At 39.4% G+C, this 19791-nt stretch overlaps 1 protein-coding gene, 1 non-coding gene and 1 pseudogene across 2 annotated transcripts; 2 read left to right on the top strand and 1 right to left on the bottom strand.

Annotated features, from left to right (window-relative positions):
* Positions 1 to 1166: 1166 nt before the first annotated feature.
* Positions 1167 to 1238, bottom strand: trnae-uuc (transfer RNA glutamic acid (anticodon UUC)). Its single transcript has one exon. It is a non-coding gene; the product is annotated as a tRNA-Glu (tRNA).
* Positions 1239 to 1821: 583 nt separating this feature from the next.
* On the top strand, positions 1822 to 6642 carry psma5 (proteasome 20S subunit alpha 5). The gene is made up of 10 exons (XM_050039000.1): positions 1822 to 1916; positions 2225 to 2275; positions 2784 to 2850; positions 2973 to 3099; positions 5118 to 5185; positions 5268 to 5375; positions 5531 to 5589; positions 5702 to 5804; positions 5989 to 6075; positions 6300 to 6642. Exons 2-10 carry the CDS (start codon positions 2247 to 2249, stop codon positions 6375 to 6377), a joined length of 726 nt encoding a protein of 241 aa, XP_049894957.1. The 5' UTR covers positions 1822 to 1916; positions 2225 to 2246; the 3' UTR covers positions 6378 to 6642.
* Positions 6643 to 8739: 2097 nt separating this feature from the next.
* Positions 8740 to 19791, top strand: part of LOC126386517 (sortilin-like) — a 25530-nt pseudogene continuing 14478 nt past the window's right edge.

Raw genomic sequence — 19791 nt, 5'->3', positions numbered from 1 at the left:
GCACCTGGCATAGAGAAACAACACCACTTTGTCCAGCTAAAACAATACTGACAACTTCAATTAATTTTAATGAAAAACCCTTCTGATTCTTTTGATCTGAGGCTCCTTACTCATTCAAGGAATTTGAATAACTTAAAGGGTAATTGAGGAATGGACACATAATTTGAGGTAGCCAACAACTCACTTATATACATCTGAAGAACTTCTATTAAAAAGATAAATAAAATGAAGTGCTTGGCCACCAGACCAGGCCTCTAATAGAGACAGGTCTTTATTTGTCCAAATGCGTACCCACACCAAGCTAGTAAAGGGACTAGGCTTTTAATTGAAGTTTTTTATGGTAACAAAATTGGGTCCCCCTTGAGCAGCCAGAGGACTAAGATGCTGCTTGTACAGAGCATCACTAACAATGATAAGAATGATAATAATAAGAATGATAATAATAATTAGTAGTAGTAGTAGTGGTATTGTTGTTGTTGTCGTCAATATTATACGTTACTGAAACTTTACCAAAGGGAATAGAATAAAATGTATAATATGGACATGTGTACAAACATGATATAATAATATAACACAGAATGAAGACTGAATCTGTATCTGAATGCATATATGCAAAACATGTAAGGAATGTTTTGTAAATTAGGGTATCAAAGTATTTGAATGCTTTTTTTCTCCACCACTTGATCTCTACATGTAATATTATTAATAAAGCAGGGGAAAGGGATCATATCAGACTGTTGGTCTGGAGACTCACACAAGGCTACAATTTGTCCTAAAGCATTGTCTGTTTTAAAGTTTAACTTCATAAATGAATCCACACATTTAAGCAATTTTGTAAAAGTGCATATTACATTGAACTGCAATTTAAGTAGCTTAGTAGTCACCGCTTTCCACTGCTCCACTACCACTACTTTTTTAGCTCAAAGACGACACCAAGTGGTTGTTTCCTGCTATGACATGCACAATCATGATCTTGTCATCAGTGATCTGTGATATCAGTATTGTAAGATCTATGTTTTCCTCTGTACACTCTCGCAGTGTTTTCGTTGTCAATACCTTGCAACAGCAGAGATAGCTTCGATCTCTATCAATCGGGATTTTTCTTCCTCCGTTTGGTAGGTTGGTCATGATTCTCAATTCTACAGTTCTCTTCCCCAAAAAGCTAGTTCCCATACCGGGAGTCGAACCCGGGCCGCCTGGGTGAAAACCAGGAATCCTAACCGCTAGACCATATGGGACTGGTGTCACACCAATGCCACCTACCGGTAGAAATTTCTCCTATCACCGCATTGATGGCATTATATCATCCAAATTATAATTTGATCTTGGTACTATCCATGCTTTTTCACATAAGATAAATCATGCTCCCTCAGACTGCGAGTGCATAATGATTTATCTATACTGATGTCGTGATGTGTTTGGTAGCATTCAGAAGTGTAAATCCTGCAAAAGTGAATGGCATGTTACCTTGTGATTGAGTCTTTTCTAATCTTATATGCATGAGGGGGTCTATTCTTGATATAGAATAATTCATGTGAAAAAATAGTTCAATAGCATAAGTTTATATTATATTAAACCCCACCTAATGTTTCTAACCTGCCCTACTACCTAAAATGTTGATCACATTTTATTTCATATTTATGAAGTTATTTGATACACCAGACAGCATACCTTGTCCTGGTTGCTAACAAACTGCTATCTTTGTTTTTTTTGTGGTGATCCCACTGACTGTATATAAATATATATTTCTTATGTATGTTAATATCTTTATTATACGGTCTTTGAGTGATACCAGGAACTGCTGTGCACACGGGGAACCTTCGTTTCCGATTTGTTGTCAACCGGCCCGTTTAGATGTTACACCTCAGACGCTTCCCCTGAAACAAGCGAACTCATTCAAGGGTTTGTGACTGGAGGTAATTGAGTCTAAGAAGTACAATTATTTTGGATAATGTCGCGGAATTATCGATATATATTCTTTTGAACATGAATATAATGTTCGAGTTTTGAAGTTTGACTTCTGTGAACATTTTCCGTCCGGTTTCAGTGATTGGCTGCGTCAGTTAGCTAGCATGCTTGCTCGGTACTGCAGCTAACTTTAGCTAGCTAATCACCCGGTGTCACGGCTAACTCGAAGCAAAGAATCGCCCTCACTTTGTATAATTGGTTTAACTAATGCTTGTAGTGCATGAGTCTAACATGAGACAATCTTCTCTCTTTGCAGGTCCTGTGTTAAACGTTAAAAGATGTTTTTGACCAGATCGGAATATGACAGGTAGGTGCAACACAAACTGCTTTGTCATTTTTTGAGCGCTTCTCACGGTAAACGAGCAAAGTTAACAGAGTTCAATTACATTAAGTCGTTTGAAGAGATAATTTTTTACTTTTGGCAGCTCAAGGAAATCTTGAAGTACTTTTGTGTTCGACTGTTGTTGTAACTTTGCAGCTGTTTGTTGCAGGTATTCAGCTAGCAGCTAGCTAGTCACACCGCAACAAGTTCGTTTGCTTTCACTTTCGGTATCGCTATTATATTTCTAAATCTTTTTATTTAACCAGTAAAACCTTAGTTAGATTAAAATGCTGGGTTTAAGAGTGTTCTACTCAAGATGGGTAGATAAACACTGCTTTCAAATTGTATTTTAAAGTGGTGACTCATAAACAAATCAACGCTACTCCAACATATTTCACATATGTATTTGTTGGCAGCACACATTGCTTTCCACCAGTGTTGCACTGATAAACATTATTTATAACACTTATTATTATTCACATCTATCTTGTAGAGGTGTGAACACATTCTCTCCTGAAGGAAGATTGTTCCAGGTTGAATATGCCATAGAGGCCATCAAAGTGAGTATTACTTACTAATAAAGGCTCTACTTCTCCCATGTGACATTGTATACTGAACTTGGAAGAAAAGTGTACACCTTAAAGTTAATAAGTTTTTCCTTGTGGGTGCTTTGCTCTCCTAGTTGGGCTCCACAGCCATCGGCATCCAGACATCAGAGGGTGTGTGTCTGGCTGTGGAGAAGAGGATCACCTCTCCGCTGATGGAGCCCAACAGCATTGAAAAGATCGTGGAGATTGACAGTCACATCGGTAAGTGGCAAGACAATCAGACACATATTTACTGCACTTCACACTTGGACATGGACAGAAGACAAGTACCTGAGTATTAAACTTGAGAATGTCATTTGCTGGCCTCTGGAATCATGAAGTAGAGACCCAGTCAGATTGGGTAAACAGTCCCTTTTTCAATTAAACTGTACTTGTATTGGGTGTTTCACACATTTGAAATGCAATGCATGTTACACTTGCTGAAGAACAGGTGAAAGTAAGGTAAAATTAAAATGGTCCAAAATAAAGCAACACATAGGGATATTTTAAAAGAAAAATGCAACGAAGTACAAAGTAATAAAAGATTGAAAAAATGGTAGGAATACAATGGAAAGAAAGTATTAGCAGTACTCAAGGATGATACCATTGAGTAGCTGCCTAAATATTTTGTGAACCATTGGATTCTTTTTTCTTTTTTTTCCCCCCAGAAAAACACCCAACTTTGTCATGTTGTTTAGTTGATGGGATGCTGTTTCAGTCATGTCCCTCACATGTGACTTCAGAGTTTGATCAGGGGCAACTATTACACCCCTTTATGGTACATACTAATGTTCCCTCAGTTAACATGGAATGACATCACATTTCTCCCAGTTTGACCATGCTGATTGCTTTAGACTATTCACCTTATTCCTAGCCCCCATGATACCTTGCATGAATTATGGGTGCAACTTCTGGCGCTGAACTGAAACCGGCATTTTCCAGCGGCATCTGTACCTAACTTTATGCTAATCCTCTTTCCCAAAGCAACTGTGAAATAAAACATGTGGAACTTACTACCTATTACAACTCAGACAGGATACTGTGATCATATATACTGCCATGTCTGAGCCATCTCAAAGCATTGTTTGCTCTTTATCCAAGCACATTAGCAATTAGCTTGCCTTGCGGTGTTAAGATATTGTCGAATTTAATGGAGCCTGAAGTAGCTTATGGTAAACATCTACTCCTTTTTAAAAGGTTATGTATCATTCCTTACGACTCATTAACAGACACTTATCTGCCCTAATAACATAGTTTACACATTTTTATAGCTACTGATTTAATAAATCTTGAGTTGTACTGAGTGAAGCATAATACCAATTTCAGCAGCACACTTCAGTAATTCCAGTTATAAAATGCAGTAGTAATCATCCAATCATTCATTTTATATGACTATAAAAGAAGTATGGCAAATCAACAACACATTCTCAGCCCAGATGACTAATCACATAATTCAAAGTATTGTTATGCTGCTGACTTTATTTTCAAATCTTGGTTGAGTGAGAATGTAGTAAGACAGGGAAAGACTGGGATATCATGTACTGATGTGGAGTGACAGACCTGTCAATCTAGGTGTCATTCTTTTCTTCAAATTCTGGTTTAATAGTTCTCCGCTCTCTAAACTCTTTTGTTTGTTTGTTTTATTTCTGATGTCACCCCAAGCATGAGAAAACATAGTGTATGCATTAGAGTAGAGTGTGCAAGAAAATATGGGACAAATTATGTGTCAATTCAGTAAGAGAGAGAGCATTTTATTTTTCAGTACAGGACAATCCAGTATTAACATTATGCCGTATGGGTGGTGAGCGATGGAAACTGCACTGTTAGTCACAAGAACAATCCGTTTTTCTTCCAGGTGCATAGTCAACACTGTGGTGGAAGCCACAATTTTAGCTTGGTCTGGTTGTTAGTAATGTTGCAGACACGGACAGCACAACAGGCACCAGAGCTCCACAAGGACATTTTTAGAAAATACAAATATAATCTTGGTTAAATATCTTGTCAAAAACAAAACAGTATTTGCTAAACTGATGGCGAATTACTGTCAAAAAGAACTGCTGTCAGCAGTTAGCCACTGGGATTAACCATACACTGTCTATGGGACTAACTAGCTAACTGTGACCTCTGCTATCTCACTGGAAGTTGCACCCATAATCATATTACAGTACTGCCCTCAGGAATAAGGTGGATGGCATTGTAGGACCTGCAGTTTCCTAATGTCCTTTCCTTCTACCTCAAAGGTTGTGCCATGAGTGGCTTGATAGCTGATGCCAAGACTCTAATTGACAAAGCGAGAGTGGAAACACAGGTATGAATGAACACAGTGTAACACAAGCTGGTGACTGACCTTGTATTTTACCCGTGATTAACCTGTGTGTATTCCTCCCCAGAACCACTGGTTCACTTACAACGAGACGATGACAGTGGAGAGTGTGACTCAGGCTGTGTCCAACCTGGCGCTTCAGTTTGGAGAGGAGGACGCTGATCCCGGTGCCATGGTTAGTCACGTAGCTCATTTCCATGCTGAAATTCTTATCTGTTCAACCCTCAAGTCAATGATTTTTTTTTTAGAGTTATTTGATGGTGCTTGAGTAAACAAGTATAATCTGTATTCTACTCACTCTTCTGTTCCTCTGTGCCGTCATCCATACAGAGTCGACCATTCGGCGTAGCACTTCTGTTCGGGGGAGTTGATGAAAAAGGACCTCAGCTGTACGTAAAGATTATTATTTGTGCTCTATATATTTGACATTTTAAGAAGAAGCATGTTCATCTTTACTTTCTACTTCACAGAAACTTTACTGTTATTTGTTTGTGGATGCAGGTACCACATGGACCCATCAGGAACCTTTGTGCAGTGTGATGCTCGGGCCATCGGCTCAGCGTCTGAGGGCGCACAGAGCTCTCTGCAAGAAGTGTACCACAAGGTATTAAATTGCTCCATATTTGTATTTAACAGGAACATTAGCTAAGTACACTGTAATGTCAGCAAGCTGCTATCTTGCATGTGACTTTGTAAACAGTTTTTTAATGAAATAATAAAATGCAAATCACCAGGATTAAATAGTTGTTTATTTCCTGTTTGTCCCTCTCCCTCGGGGTAACTTGCAGTCCATGACATTAAAAGACGCCATCAAGTCGTCTCTCACCATCCTGAAGCAGGTGATGGAGGAGAAGCTCAACGCCACCAACATTGAGGTTTGTTCTTCATTCCTCTCCCAGATTCTGAATATTTAATTTCATCACATCAAGGTCCTTGTAGCCATTTGAAGGTTTGATTTGTCTGTGAAAATGTGTAGTTGAAACCACATCAGTTCAAATGCCCAGTGCAAACCACATCAGATGTGTTTTTTGCTTTACTTTTGTGTGGTAAAAAACACTCAACCGCAGCAGATTTAACTTTGCACGGGTCTTTTCTGCAGCTGGCAACGGTAGAGCCCGGAAAGACCTTCCACATGTATTCCAAAGAGGAACTGGAGGATGTAATCAAGGATATCTAGAGCGGAGAAGACTCAGAAGTCTTGTTTTGAGCAGGAGAGGAGAGGACATGGAAGTTCACCTGGGCTCAATGTCACAACACAACCACAACTTTCCATCAGCACATTCTCCTCGCTGCATTCTGAATCTGTTGGATTGCATAAGAGGTTTTCTCCTTGCAATGTGCTAATTTACTTCTTGTCTCTCAGTGTCTGTGCAACTCTGTACAGCAGTTTGACCAGCGCTTACAGCTGAGCGGCAGGAAAACATTAGGGGTGGGGGAGGGTGGGCTTTTTTGTTACGAATCATTACTACAATTAAACTGTTGTATTCAGAAAGTGGTCTGACTCTGTCATTTTTCTGTATCTCTCGTTCTCGCTTCAAGTCTGATGGGAACTTACAGTAGACTAAGTATTGTACTTTATAACACTTACACATCACATCAAAGTGGTAACAGCAAATTCCAGTGTGATACTGCTGGTGAAAATAAATGTTTGATTGTAACAGTGGGCTCTGAAAGTTGGTCCACTACCAGAAATTTGTTTTGTTAAATAGTTAATTACAACACAGATTCCAAAAAAGTCAGGATGCTGTGGGGGAAAAAAACAGGATGCAATGATTTATGAATCCTTTTTGACCTATATTCAATTGAATACAGTACAGAGACAAGATATTTAAAGTTCAAACTGATAAACTTTATTGTTTTTTGTAAATACGCACTCATTCTGAATTTAAGGCCTTCAACACATTCCAAAAAAGTTGGGCATAGTAACCACTGTGTTACATCACCTTTCCCCTTAACAACACTCAAAGTGTTTGGGAACTGAGGACACTAATTAAATTTTGAATTCTTGCTTGATATATAACTTGAAGTTGCTGAACAGTTCAGGGTCTCCATTGTCACATTCTGCATTTCACAATGAACCTCACATGTTCAATAGGAAACTATGAAGCCACAGAATGTGTCTCATTGTCTTGCAGGAAGAAGCAGCGATGTCCCTGAAAAATACATCTAGATGGCAGCATGTGTTGCTCTAAAACCCATATATACCTTTCAGCATTCATTTTGCCTTCTTACGTAGATGTGAGAGTTACCCATGATGCCATGGACACTAACACACCCCGATACTATCACAGATGCTGGTTTTTAACTTGGTAACGATCCAGATGGTGCATTTCCTCTTTAGGCCGGAGGACATAATGTCAATGATTTTCTAAAACAAATATGGACTCATCAGACCACACTTTTCCACTCTGTGTCAGTCCATCTCAGATGAGCCCGGGCCCACACACACGGCAGTGTTTCTGGATGTTGTCGATACATGACTTTCACTTTGCACGGTCTTAACTTGCATTTGTAGATGCAGCAATGAACTGTGTTTACCAAAAGTGGTTTTCCAAAATGTTCTTGAGCCCATGTAGTTATATCTAAAAATGTAGGGGTCAAAGGTTACAGGCATTCAATGTTAGTTTTCAGCCTTGCCCCTGACATGCAGAGATTTCTCGAGATTCTCTGAATCTTTTGATGATATCATGGATTTTAGATGGCGTTATTCTAAATTCCTTGCAATTGTGTGTTGAGAAACATTGTTCTTAAACTGTTATCTGCCCACATACTGTTTCACAAAGTCGTCATCCTTGCTTGTAACAACTGAGCCTTTCTAAGATGCCCCTTAAATACCAAATAACAATGTTTTAATGTGTTACTAATCAACCTTTTTTCCTGTGGAATGTTCCAATCAGGTGTTTTTCCTAGTAAATAATATCAAAATAAGTTAATACAATAAATTAAACCTTCATTAATTTCACTCTTCTATTTATCTTTCATTACTCATTCTAATTTTCAACTCCATTTTCCTTTTTGGGGTCTTTGCACAGATTAATGATTTCTTTATTTCCCTACTTTAACGTCCTGTTTCCCACACATTATCCAATTAATTAGAAATGACAGTGTAAAAGAAAACTGATTGGTGGTAAAAGAAAAAAAAATTAAACTAGCTGGTTAGAGGTTAAAATTACAATGCTATTTTTAATGTTATATTCAATTTTGATTATTTAATATGATTTATGATCTTTGAGGTGTTATATTTTTGTCTTTTGTCATTTCAGGGCTCCAAAATCAGGAATTTCTAAAATAATGTCTAAGATTTCATAAGATATTTTAGAATTTTTTTTTTTTTTTTTGTAAAGTAAACTATTATAGGAACACAACAGACTTTTTGTTTTGCCTTTCTTCTGTTTGCCTGGAATTCAAATTCAAAGAATAAATTCTCCATTAAAAGCAAAAAAAAACTTGTCCCGGTCTGTGCGCGGTGTTTCCACCAGGGGGCAGTGTAACACCAGGAAACACTTGACATCTCAGCTGAGGAAGATTCCTGTCGTCCAATGAGCGCGCAGGTTATTCTGGTCCCGACCAATCTTCTGCCACGGTGGAAGGGCCGTTATTGAAGATGCATTTGGGGATGAGGGGGGCATGTGGAGCCAACTGTTGGGACAGAAAAGCTTCTCGTTGAGTCCGAAGTTGGGCAGGCTGCTTGTAAACATGAACTCCGTGTCTTTCACTTTGGCGCTCGGGTTGTTCTGGTGTGCGCTGGCCACAGACTTTCACCAGGGAGTAAACTTGTCAGACTTGAGGAGGCTGCAGAGGGAGTTTGGCAGTGATGAGGAGCGACATAGTTTAGAGAAGTCGGAGATTTCGAAACGCAGCACAGGACTGAATGAACAGACATGTACAGCTCTGCCTGCAGCAGAGTCAGCTCTGCGAAACAACACCCATTCTGTAAGTGACCTATACAGGTTTGTTTTAACTCACACTTTAACAACACTGAACTGAAGGAGTGTTTTAACTGTAGTTGGTGTTAATTCACAGGCTACTGCAGTGTGTGTGTGGTCACTCAGCACATGGAGCTGCTCATAATGTCCTCACTGTAAACAACTTAACAAACATTTCACTCAAACACATTAACTTTATTCATCATTTACCATGGCAACAACATGAATGGGTCATGGTCTGAGAGCTCCATGCAATTTGGATGAAGTAAGTGAGTCCTGCTGTGAAGAATCTGTATTTAATGGTAGTTATTTGTATTATTTAATAATCGATTAATCGTAATAGTCGATTTTCAAACAGAAATCCTTCCAACTGTGAGGACTTTCTGCTTTTCCTTGCCTTAACAACACTCAGTCAAGTAACTACATTTGGGTTGTAGACATCTGGTCAGACACAAAAGAGTGTCACAATAATCTGACCCAAGACCAAAATCGATTAGATAAATAATCAACAGAATAACTGATAAATAATCAGCTGCAGCCCTGATCGAATTTAATGCACACTTTTAAGTAATGATTCATTATTGATTATTTTCTCAAGAAACTGTTTTGTCTTTAAAATGTAGGTAAAAAGTTTCCCAGAGCCCAAATAGCTTGTATTGTCCAACTGACAGTAAAAAATGAAAGATGTCCAATTTAGGGCTGCAACTGGTGATTATTTTCCATTATTGATTAACCTGCAGATTATTTTTTGATGAGTCGTTTAGGCTATAAAATGTAGGAAAAAGAGAAAAATATATATCTTCAGCTTCTCCAAACCCACTGTGATGTCTTCAGTTTCACAGAACTTAAAGATATTCAATTTACTGTAATATATGAGAAGGATAAGCATCGAATTCTCACACGTGAGAGGCTGAAACCAGGAAATGTTTGACATTTTTGCTTGAAAAATGACTAAAGCACTTAATCGATTATCAAGTAGTTGAGAATAAATCCATTGAATAGCTCTAATGATACATGGCAGAGAAAATTAGCATATATTGAGGAAGGTGAAACTGGCAAATGTTTGGCTTGAGGAATTGCTTGAATAATCTAATGTCAAAATAGTTTCCCATTTATTTTTTGACTTTCTATCTGTTACTCTTTTAATTGATTAGCCAAAATGTAGGTCGGCAGTCTGGGTCAAATCCATTAGTCCTGCTGACTTATAATGGAGGTTGAATGAATGATGTGACTACAGAAATTCATGAACATTTAATCGTGCTGTTTCAGTCTAGTAACAGAAGGATTGTGGAAGTAGGGCTGGGTGAGATGGAGAAAAAATATCACTATGTTTTTTAACAAGTACCTCTATATCGATATTGCAGCACTATTGTAGGGTTGGTGCCTTTACAAAATATTTACTCAATGATATTGTTACAAATAACAGAACAGCTAGAACAGTCTGGTAAGTTCAGAAAATGACATCACTTTACTGTAATGCAGCCTTTAAAACCAGGAAAAGACAACACATACAATATTACGATATCCAAAATCTAAGACAATATCTCGTCTCATATTACTGTATGGATATATCATCAATACATCCCTCAGCTCTACTTAGAAGAGTCAGCTAATATCTGTATGTTTAGAATTGGTTTTAGCATCCGAATTTGATGTGATAGCTTGAACAATATTTTTTTTTTGTTGTTGTCTCTTTCTTCTTCCAGTCTTGAACTCTAGCCCTGATCCCACATTATAATAGACCAAAGGACACCTTCCGTTATTTTAGTACTGAACATGTTGTAATAGGAAGCACATCAAGAACAACCCAGATGTCCAGAGGAATGTTCAAGAATAACAGCTTGGTCCAAAGCTTCAGAGGGCAGTCTTCCTGTTGTGTGTGTGTGTGTGTGTGTGTGTGTGTGTGTGTGTGTGTGTGTGTGTGTGAGAGAGAGAGAGAGAGTGTATGTGAGTGATGGGTGAAGTGGACGTTACATCATTTCTGTGGCTTAGACACCTGGGCTAGCTTTTTGAGCATGAAAACGATTCGGCGTGCTCACAGAGAGAGCAGACCCCTCCCGTCTCCTCTGGGCCTTTATCCCTCACAAACATTCCCCACGTTTTTTCTGCTGGACTTGGTCTGAGCGTCAGTGGGGACTTAAGTTTTCTGTTATCCGAGCTGCAGGGTTAGGTCAGACAAGGTAGTTTGAGCATTTAGATCACTTAGTGTGCACCCCCTATTTTTTAATTTGCTGTGGAAACTGCCAGATCAGACCAGCCTAACTTACTCCTACGCTTATTTGTATGCTATTTTAGGCCCTGATAGACTACACAGGATGTGTTCTGTCAGCCAGCCCAAACTTTGCCTCATTTTCCCTTTTTTCCTTGTATGTTTGTGTAAGGTTCATTTAGCTGACTCTGTTTGGTTTACAAACTGGCTTGCTGTTTCTTTTTTTTTTCTTTTTTCTACTCCTCGCTCCATCCCTCCGTCCTCTATCCCCTCCGGCCAGAAGAACGTAGAGAAAAAACATATTCTGTTTTCAGGGTGAAACGTAACTGGGTCGTAGCCAGCTGTTGGAGCACCAAGAAAAGCAGCAGAGTTGATGTTCCACATGGAGGGCGAGGGGGAGAGTTATGGAAAGTATGGGTTTGTTGATACACAGGGAGAGTCGTCCATTCAGATCAACAAACTAGTGAAAATAGAGAGGCGCTTGTAGAGTCGGATGTAGACTTGTATTTGAAAGTTGTCATCGTCAGTCATAGAAAGTGGAGAAATGATCAAGTATGTGTACAATCTGTGTTTTGTGTACCACAATCCACCAGTGCTAACAGTTGATGAGCATACAGAAAACTAATCAACCACAATCATTGTTAACTCAAATGTTTCAGTCATCCATCAAACAAAAAAGCCAAAACGTTGCTGGTTCCAGCTTCTCAAATGTGAGGATTTGGTCTTTTTCCTCTGTTCTCTATCAATAAATATTGAATAAGGGCTGAAACCAATAAACAGCTAATTATTTTCTTGATTGATAACTTAATATTTTGGTCTAAAACATCAGGAGACAGTGAACAAGATGTATGGTGCGTTCCATTTGTACTAGGATGTTAGAATTTCCAAGTTCCCAGTTGGAAATTTCAACTGGAATGTCCTCTGAAGTTGGACTTGGAAAGTTGGAGGAACCTGACCAACCCCGACCTCATAATCAAAGATGGCTTTTCCGCTCATCTACAGTAGGGAAAGCTGTAGTAATGTACTGTTTATTAGCACTTCTGTCTTAATTGGGTCTCATTAAAACAGTCGTACAAACAGTACTGTCCAACTTCTATCAGTGGACATGTTGCTACGGTTTTCGGATGCACAAAATACAGTGGGATGTGTTGATATCAGCTGGTATTACAGTGGCTATCCTGGCTTGAACTGGTATTGCTACCAACAGCTTGGTTTTCCGACTTTTTGTGTTGGAACACAATCAACACAATCAACAATCAACTACAAAGTGTGCCAGGCTTTGAAGCCAATTTTCTTAATGGAATTATAGTGGAATTACAACTTCTGAGTTTGTCACATAATGCCATTGAGTCCAAAAAGACTTTTTTCCCATTGACTTACATTGGGGAAAATACATCTGTATGTCATATTTTGTGAGCGTGACAACCCCAATGACTCGTTTCACTATCAGGATCTGATCCACTCGGTTCAATAACATTTGTAAAGTCTAGAAGAGCCACATGATTAAAGCACTTTATCCCCATTCAAGTTAGGGTATCGCTAAACCAGAGGTAGCTGGTTCTGCTGGTGGAAGTCTTTAGTGTGCTTGCTCCGGGGGTCCAATGATAAGGAAGCAGCACCAATCATCTAGGTAATTTTCATACCCCAGAAACACAGCTTTTTTGGCTTCACGTGCCGCTGAGCAACTTCCCAAGGAATGAATGGGGGCCCACCCCCAGCGCTGTATCCAGGTCTGTTAATACATCTATTAACAGACCTGTGACGTCATTCCTAGCTGCAGCTTCCGAGCTAAACGGAAAGCAGAGTCAGAGTGTACGTATTACTTGGCCATGCCAGTGGCTCCAATGCTAACATACTAATGTTTAGCAGGAAATGTTTATCATGTTCACCATATTAGTTTAACATGTTAGCATGCTAACATATGTTAATTAGCACAAGAGTTGCAACTAGTAATTCAATTTGATTAATTGATTAGTTGTCAGCTTTTAAATTTGTAGCCAGCTAATCTGCCAATTAACGATTAATTGGTTTTAGTAATTTTTTAAGGAAAGAAAAGTCAAAGTTCTCTGATTCCAGCATCTAAAATGTAAATATTCTCTTGTCCTTTAACTCATCTGACAGTAAACTGAATATCTTTGGGTTGTGAACAAAGCAAAACACTTGTGGACGCCATCTTGGACTTTGGGAAACACTGATCAACCTTTTTCATCATTTTCTGACCTTTAATAGACTGAACAACTCATCATTTAATAGAGAAAGTAATCAACAGATAAATCAACACTGAAAATAAATGTTAGTTGCAGCCCTAATTAGCACCTAACCCATAGAACGGAACAGCATTGCCTTCCCCAAAGCCCTAATGCTGCTAGCACTGCTAAAACAAGCTGAGCAGTTAATCAGTCATCAAAATAACCTTTTGCCAATTGAATAACCGATAAAGCAACAAATCATTTTAGCAGTAGATTGATTTCTGGTGGACATAGTTTCACTTTTTTCTAATATTTTATAGACTGACCATTCTATCAACAAATTAAAAAAAAAAACATTGTTCGTCCTGGTTTTCTTTAATAATAATAAGCGAATGAAGGACTTTAATGCAACCCAGCTTATATCTCTGCCCACAAAACTTAGCCAAGCATCAGAGGATTAGAGAACACAGTGTCATGTGTTAGATCAGAGCCCAGAGTGTTTGACCTCCTCTTCTGACGTTTTATGTGTGTAAACATGGCTGAAGCAGAAAGGTTAAAACCCAGAGCAGAGGGAATAAGGAGCTCATTGTGTTGGTGTCTGACCTCTGAGAGAGGACTTCACTGTGCTCCCACCCACCAACACTGTGTATTACTGAGTCTGCATGGATGTATGTGTCTGTTCACCCACAGCAGCATATGTGATACTCACTTGCACGTCATTATTGTACACCTTTTAAAGTTGAGTTGGCCGACACACCTTGAATGCATCATGAGTTACTGTGCAGACGAAGCTTAGAGGAGCCTTTTAGGAGCAGAACCCTAAATTCAACATGTGATACAGCATGAGGTCATGTCTGGTTTGTGAGGCCACGCTCAGCCGGGTCAGACATTTATCTCTTGAATTTTTCGCTGACTAACATGTATCTTTTTTTCTCTTCACCGTCTCCTTCGACGCTTCTGTTTTCCCCATCTCATAACAGAACAGAGTGATTATTAAGCTTTACATTGACTCCCTTTTCCGATCCTGCCTTACCCTTTCCCAGTCATATAAAACAGCAGATTTCACTCAGACACAACTTCCGCAGCCTTTGCTTCAGCTGGGCTGCTTTAAAGTGCATTTGTTGATTGTTTGGGTTTCAGTCTCAGTGAACTGTAGCCGGTCAAGTCAGCATTTTTCCAGTCAGGAGTTTCAGAGGAACAGATGCGGAAAACACCCCGTTGGTTAGATTTAACACAGGTGTACAAGCAACTGGCAGAAACATTTGCTAAGGCCAGAGATAATACACCACATGAAACCTGTTGACCTGCAGTGACCTTGCTGGTGTAAATTGGTGTCGCCTTGGATCCCTCATCAAAAAGCTTATGGGATTTTTCATTTGATTTTAATTTTTTAAACACTGATGATACCTACACATTTGGTTAGCAAGATAATCTTCACAAATGAACACTACTTTAAAAACTTTGAAGCCTAAATGTAATCGAAGCTAACATTAGGCTATAAAACTACACCACAGTCGCATGACTTAACGTCGCCCCCATAGCACAGCTGTAAAGCTGCGTTCAGTGTGAATTTCGTTCTGTAGTCTCATTTAGCCACTTCTTAGCAACCGCCTTTTTTAAGATACATAAAAGCTTCAAAATTCATGAGTGTGGTATTTACTGATGTATTTTATGTCCTAGAACAAAACATGAAAGTCTCTTAAGCTCTTAACCACGGACCTTATTCCAGGCATCTAACCAAAAACCCATTCAAAATACCCACTGACTTCGAGATGATGGAACTGGGAGTGCAAAAATGCTAACTCATTTTCAGGTTTTAGGATGGATTCTTGGGGTCAGGCCAGATGTCAGGCCGTGTTTTTAGTTTCTTGTATACCCTAAAAGTGGCCAGTGTGAAACTTGTGTAGTTTGACTTTTTTTTGTCTAGATAACTTTTTTCTTGCAATTCCTTTCAGCCTACTAACATTGTTTGCATTCTGATTATGACCAAATTAAATGGGTTTCCCCTTTAGGGTTAACACAAGAGAGGATAGCAGGTTTTTGATATCAATGTTTGAGTTTTAAAAAATCTGAACATAAACATAAATACATTTCCACCAGCCTCAGCTGTACTTTGTGTTTGCTAATTAGCAAATGTTAACATGCTTACATGTTAAAATACATGGTGAACACAGTAAACATTATACCTTTCAAAAAATACTGCATGTTGAGATTAAGTATGAGATTTTGAGCATTAAAAGTAGCCTGCAGCATCCCCACCTGCCCCAAATATTATCAGTGGATTAAATGGCTGTCATCAGTTGTCATTGGGAGCATAGATTTGATGTAGTATGGCCCCACTCTACCTCCTATATTTATGTTTATTGTTAAGTGGCAACGTCTAATGGCTGTAGTAATTATGACAAAGGAGGAAGTAAGGTGACGTAAGAACGACAAAGTCTATGTAAGTCGGGGTTGACTGGTTAGATAAACACAGGACTTTCACCCTGGAGACTGCTGTTAGTGTCCTGACTTTTCTTAAAGGCAAAATTAAATCTCCAGTATTCATATATTTTATCTTTTAAGGGATAGGCTTATCTGTCCTCCAAAGCAAAAGCTGACATATATTAAGATTGATTGATAGATTGGTTAGTTTAATTGAAATCCTAACTTTCAGTGTACTTATTACCGACAAACGGGCGACATCGTTTATTGACAAAATAAATACATTTTAAAAACATCAGATATAACCTTAGATACATGTTATTTTTGTCATAATAGAGCACAGTTAATCTGGCTAAGACCAGGAAATGGCTGTTTTTAATCATATAAAACTGGCGTTTTGATTGTCAGCTGCTATACTGTTGAGTATAAGTACTGGAAGTCAATGCATGTATGTGTAGATGGGAGGGCAGAGGAATATTCATAGTTTCCCCTCGTCTTCTGTTAACACTTTACTAGAGCGACATTGACCACTGATGTCAGTATGAGTTAAACCTTAAATCTCAAGTGTGACCATAACACTGACATTTAACCCACATTCACAAGCTATACTAACACTTAACTATTTAATTTTTTTTTGTTTTTACAATTATGCCTATTTCTACATAGATGGAAAGAAAGAAGAGCAGGAAAGATGGAGAGAGGGAAAACCAACATGTAACAGTACTCCTTCACAGATTTGAAGCCAAAACACTGGTTTAATGGTATGAGACTGTTGGGAGGATCGGACACGTCATGCTTTACATTTTTGAACTGATCAACAGACTGACCAGCAAAGGAGGGGAGGTTGTCATGCAATCAACTGATGAAGAGATGAAGGAACAGTTGGATGCAGGGAGGGTGTGATGAAATGATTTATGTAGAGGAGTGATGGAAAGTTGTGTTCACACACTTGGACAGCTGGGGACAGGCCAGTTTCCACTGGACCTATTTACAAGGAGTTTCCAGCAGCCAGACCTGGCCGTCTCCTGTGGCTTTATAGAGCTGTATGCCGACTCTCCGGGGCTGGGCTCACCTTGTAAACATCTCTGCCCCTGCCAGTAACAGAGAGGAGGGGAGAGAACTTCAGTCGCTAAATATGTTGATGAAATGACCAAACACTTGAACGTCACCCTGGATGAATAGCTTGGAATGTTGTTTGCGGTCAGTGCACTTGTTGCGAAATAAGAATTCAGGTCCAAACTCTTTCTGTTCATTACCTCTAATATTATACAACACTGAGGTTTTGTGTTTGGATTTTATTTTTAACTTTAAGTCTTTCATAACCTCTGAAATGTATGAACAAATGTGTAAACAGTGAGGATTTTGCATTTCGCTTCTTGTCAGAATAGAATACTTTTGGTCTACTTTTACTGTATGTATGTGAGTCTGTGTGAATGTGTGTTCTTGCTGTGCTCGGGACATCGGTAATTGTCTTGTTCTCTGGCCTCGGCTTTGTCATTTAGGCGGGAATGTAGGTCACACACGCAGAGTGCATCCAAATGGCCGAGTTACTTTGGACAGTAAGAACAATTCATTCTGTGTGACGTAAACGCACACACAAACTCACACACACACACACACACACACACACATGCAAACACTCTTGTGTTTTGTATATTTCAAACTAGACTCTGGATTTATGTGTGTGTTCCTTAGTTGATGTCCTGAAACAGTATTAAACAAACAATATCACGAGGCTAAGAAGTACTTCAAATAGTCCTACATGGGGCTAGTCAAGAAGCCTTTAGCCAGGATGACTCATTGATTGTCTCCTAAAAACTTCTTCTCTTCCAGTTCATCTTCAAAGTGAGGACCATGGGTTCACTGTCACTGGCCTGGGTGGGAGACGGATCGGGGGTGAGTTTGTTTATATGAGTGAAAATACACAACTAAAAACAAAACCAAGAGTCTAAGATGGTATGGCGATTGTTACATAACCCCTGTTCTCTTCTCCCAGGTGCTCCTGGTATTGACGACATTTCAGGTGCCGCTGTTCATGATGCGTTTTGGCCAGTCGAACCTCTACAGGAGGTGAGAAGTGGTTGATGGCAACACTAAGTAGGAACAGTAAATTGTTTGTCATAGCTGTGGTCTGACGGTCTAACTGCAACTTTGTCACTGTGTCAGTGAAGACTATGGGAAGACGTTCAAAGATGTGACGCACCTGATCAACCACACCTTCATTCAGAGCGAGTTTGGCATCGCAATCAGTCCCGACCACTCGGGCAAGGTGAGCTGAAGTGTGTTATTTTTAGTTTCTGAAGTGCTGAAGATGCAGGACCTTGCACATATAGACCTTTGTGTTTTGTTGTGGTCGATCTATATAGAAGTGCATTCCTTTGCCTCATAGTGACAGAAAATCATAAAGCTCCACTTAACTTGTGTGTTTTAGGTGATGCTCACTGGTGACGTGTCAGAAATCGGAGGGTTTAAACTGTTCCGCTCGCAGGACTTTGGCATGACCTTTGTTCCAACCGACCTGCCGTTTGAGCCCCTCATTCAGATGCTGTACAACCCTGGAGACTGCAACACACTGCTGACGCTCAGTATCACGGTAGTAGCCTTTCCTCTTTAGATCAATCCAAACCTCCTCAAATTTTTGTCGGCAGGTCTGAATTTTAGTAAAGTAAATTACACCGGACTTTCCGACCTCCCTTAATTGGATACCCATTTCAAGTTACTTAATTCCTAATTAGGTATAACTGAATACTCCAAAGTCTATGGACACTTTTTTACTGACTAAGCCTTTTTCCCTCCAGTTGGACCTGTGGCTGTCTGAGGACTTTGGCGCCACCTGGAGGAAAATCCATGACAGTGTTTGTTTGGTCAGATGGTGAGAAATGTCCTCTACATCTGTCAGTTTTGTAATAGCTTATAAATACACATGAGACCTGTGGTTTGTGGTTGGTACTAAACATGTAGTGGATTGCATAAAGAAGAACCAAGACAAACATAAGGGATTCTAAGAAAATGATTGGAGGGAGGAGGGGGCCTGAAACTTATGGCTAAAAAAAGTAATGTTGTTTTTAATATTTGGCTTGGTCCTTCCTCTTGACAACCCTGATATTATATATTAAAGGGACAGTCCATCCCAAAATCAAAAATACATATTTTTCTTCTTACCTGTGCTGCTGTTTATCAGTCTGGATAGTTTTGGTTTGAGTTGCATAGTGTCATTAGTGTTATAGTGATGTTGATGGTAGAGTGAAGATGCCCTCTGTCATTTAATGACACTCGGCTTGTGGTGCTCAGAGTGCCCAAAAACATTTGAAAAACGCAACCACAATGTCAGATTCCAGAAATCATGACCCACTTATTCAAGATAATCCACAGACCTTGTTGTGAGCAGTTTCATGTAGGAACTATTTTCTTTGTACCAAACTACACCCGCCAACCATTTTACTGGACAGAAGAAAGTGTGCATCTACTGCAACAGTGAGACAGCCACACAGAGCAGTTCACCAAACATTCTTATACTCCTCCTTAGATAAGACATCATACCTAACTTTCTCTGTGTGTGTGTGTGTGTGTGTGTGAGAGAGAGAGAGAGAGAGAGAGAGAGAGCTGTTTTGGCACATTCTACTCTCATCATCCTGCCCCATTGTTCAATCTAAGTAAACATGCTTTGCTTCTAACCTGGCCTTAACTGTCTGACATTTCTAGGCTTTTCGTTACCCAACTAGCTCACCTAGCGTAGGCTGACCAAACGTCCTCTTTTGCCCGGACATGTCCACTTTTCACGTCCCGTCCGGGGCGTCTGGGGGTTTTTTATAAACTGATGATAATGTCCGGTTTTCCGTGTGT

This window comes from Epinephelus moara, chromosome 24 (assembly GCF_006386435.1).
Source record: "Epinephelus moara isolate mb chromosome 24, YSFRI_EMoa_1.0, whole genome shotgun sequence".
NCBI classification, from domain to species: Eukaryota; Metazoa; Chordata; class Actinopteri; order Perciformes; family Serranidae; genus Epinephelus; species Epinephelus moara.
The sequence above is the reverse complement of the archived record's forward strand: the minus strand, read 5'-3'. Positions and strand labels throughout refer to the sequence as shown.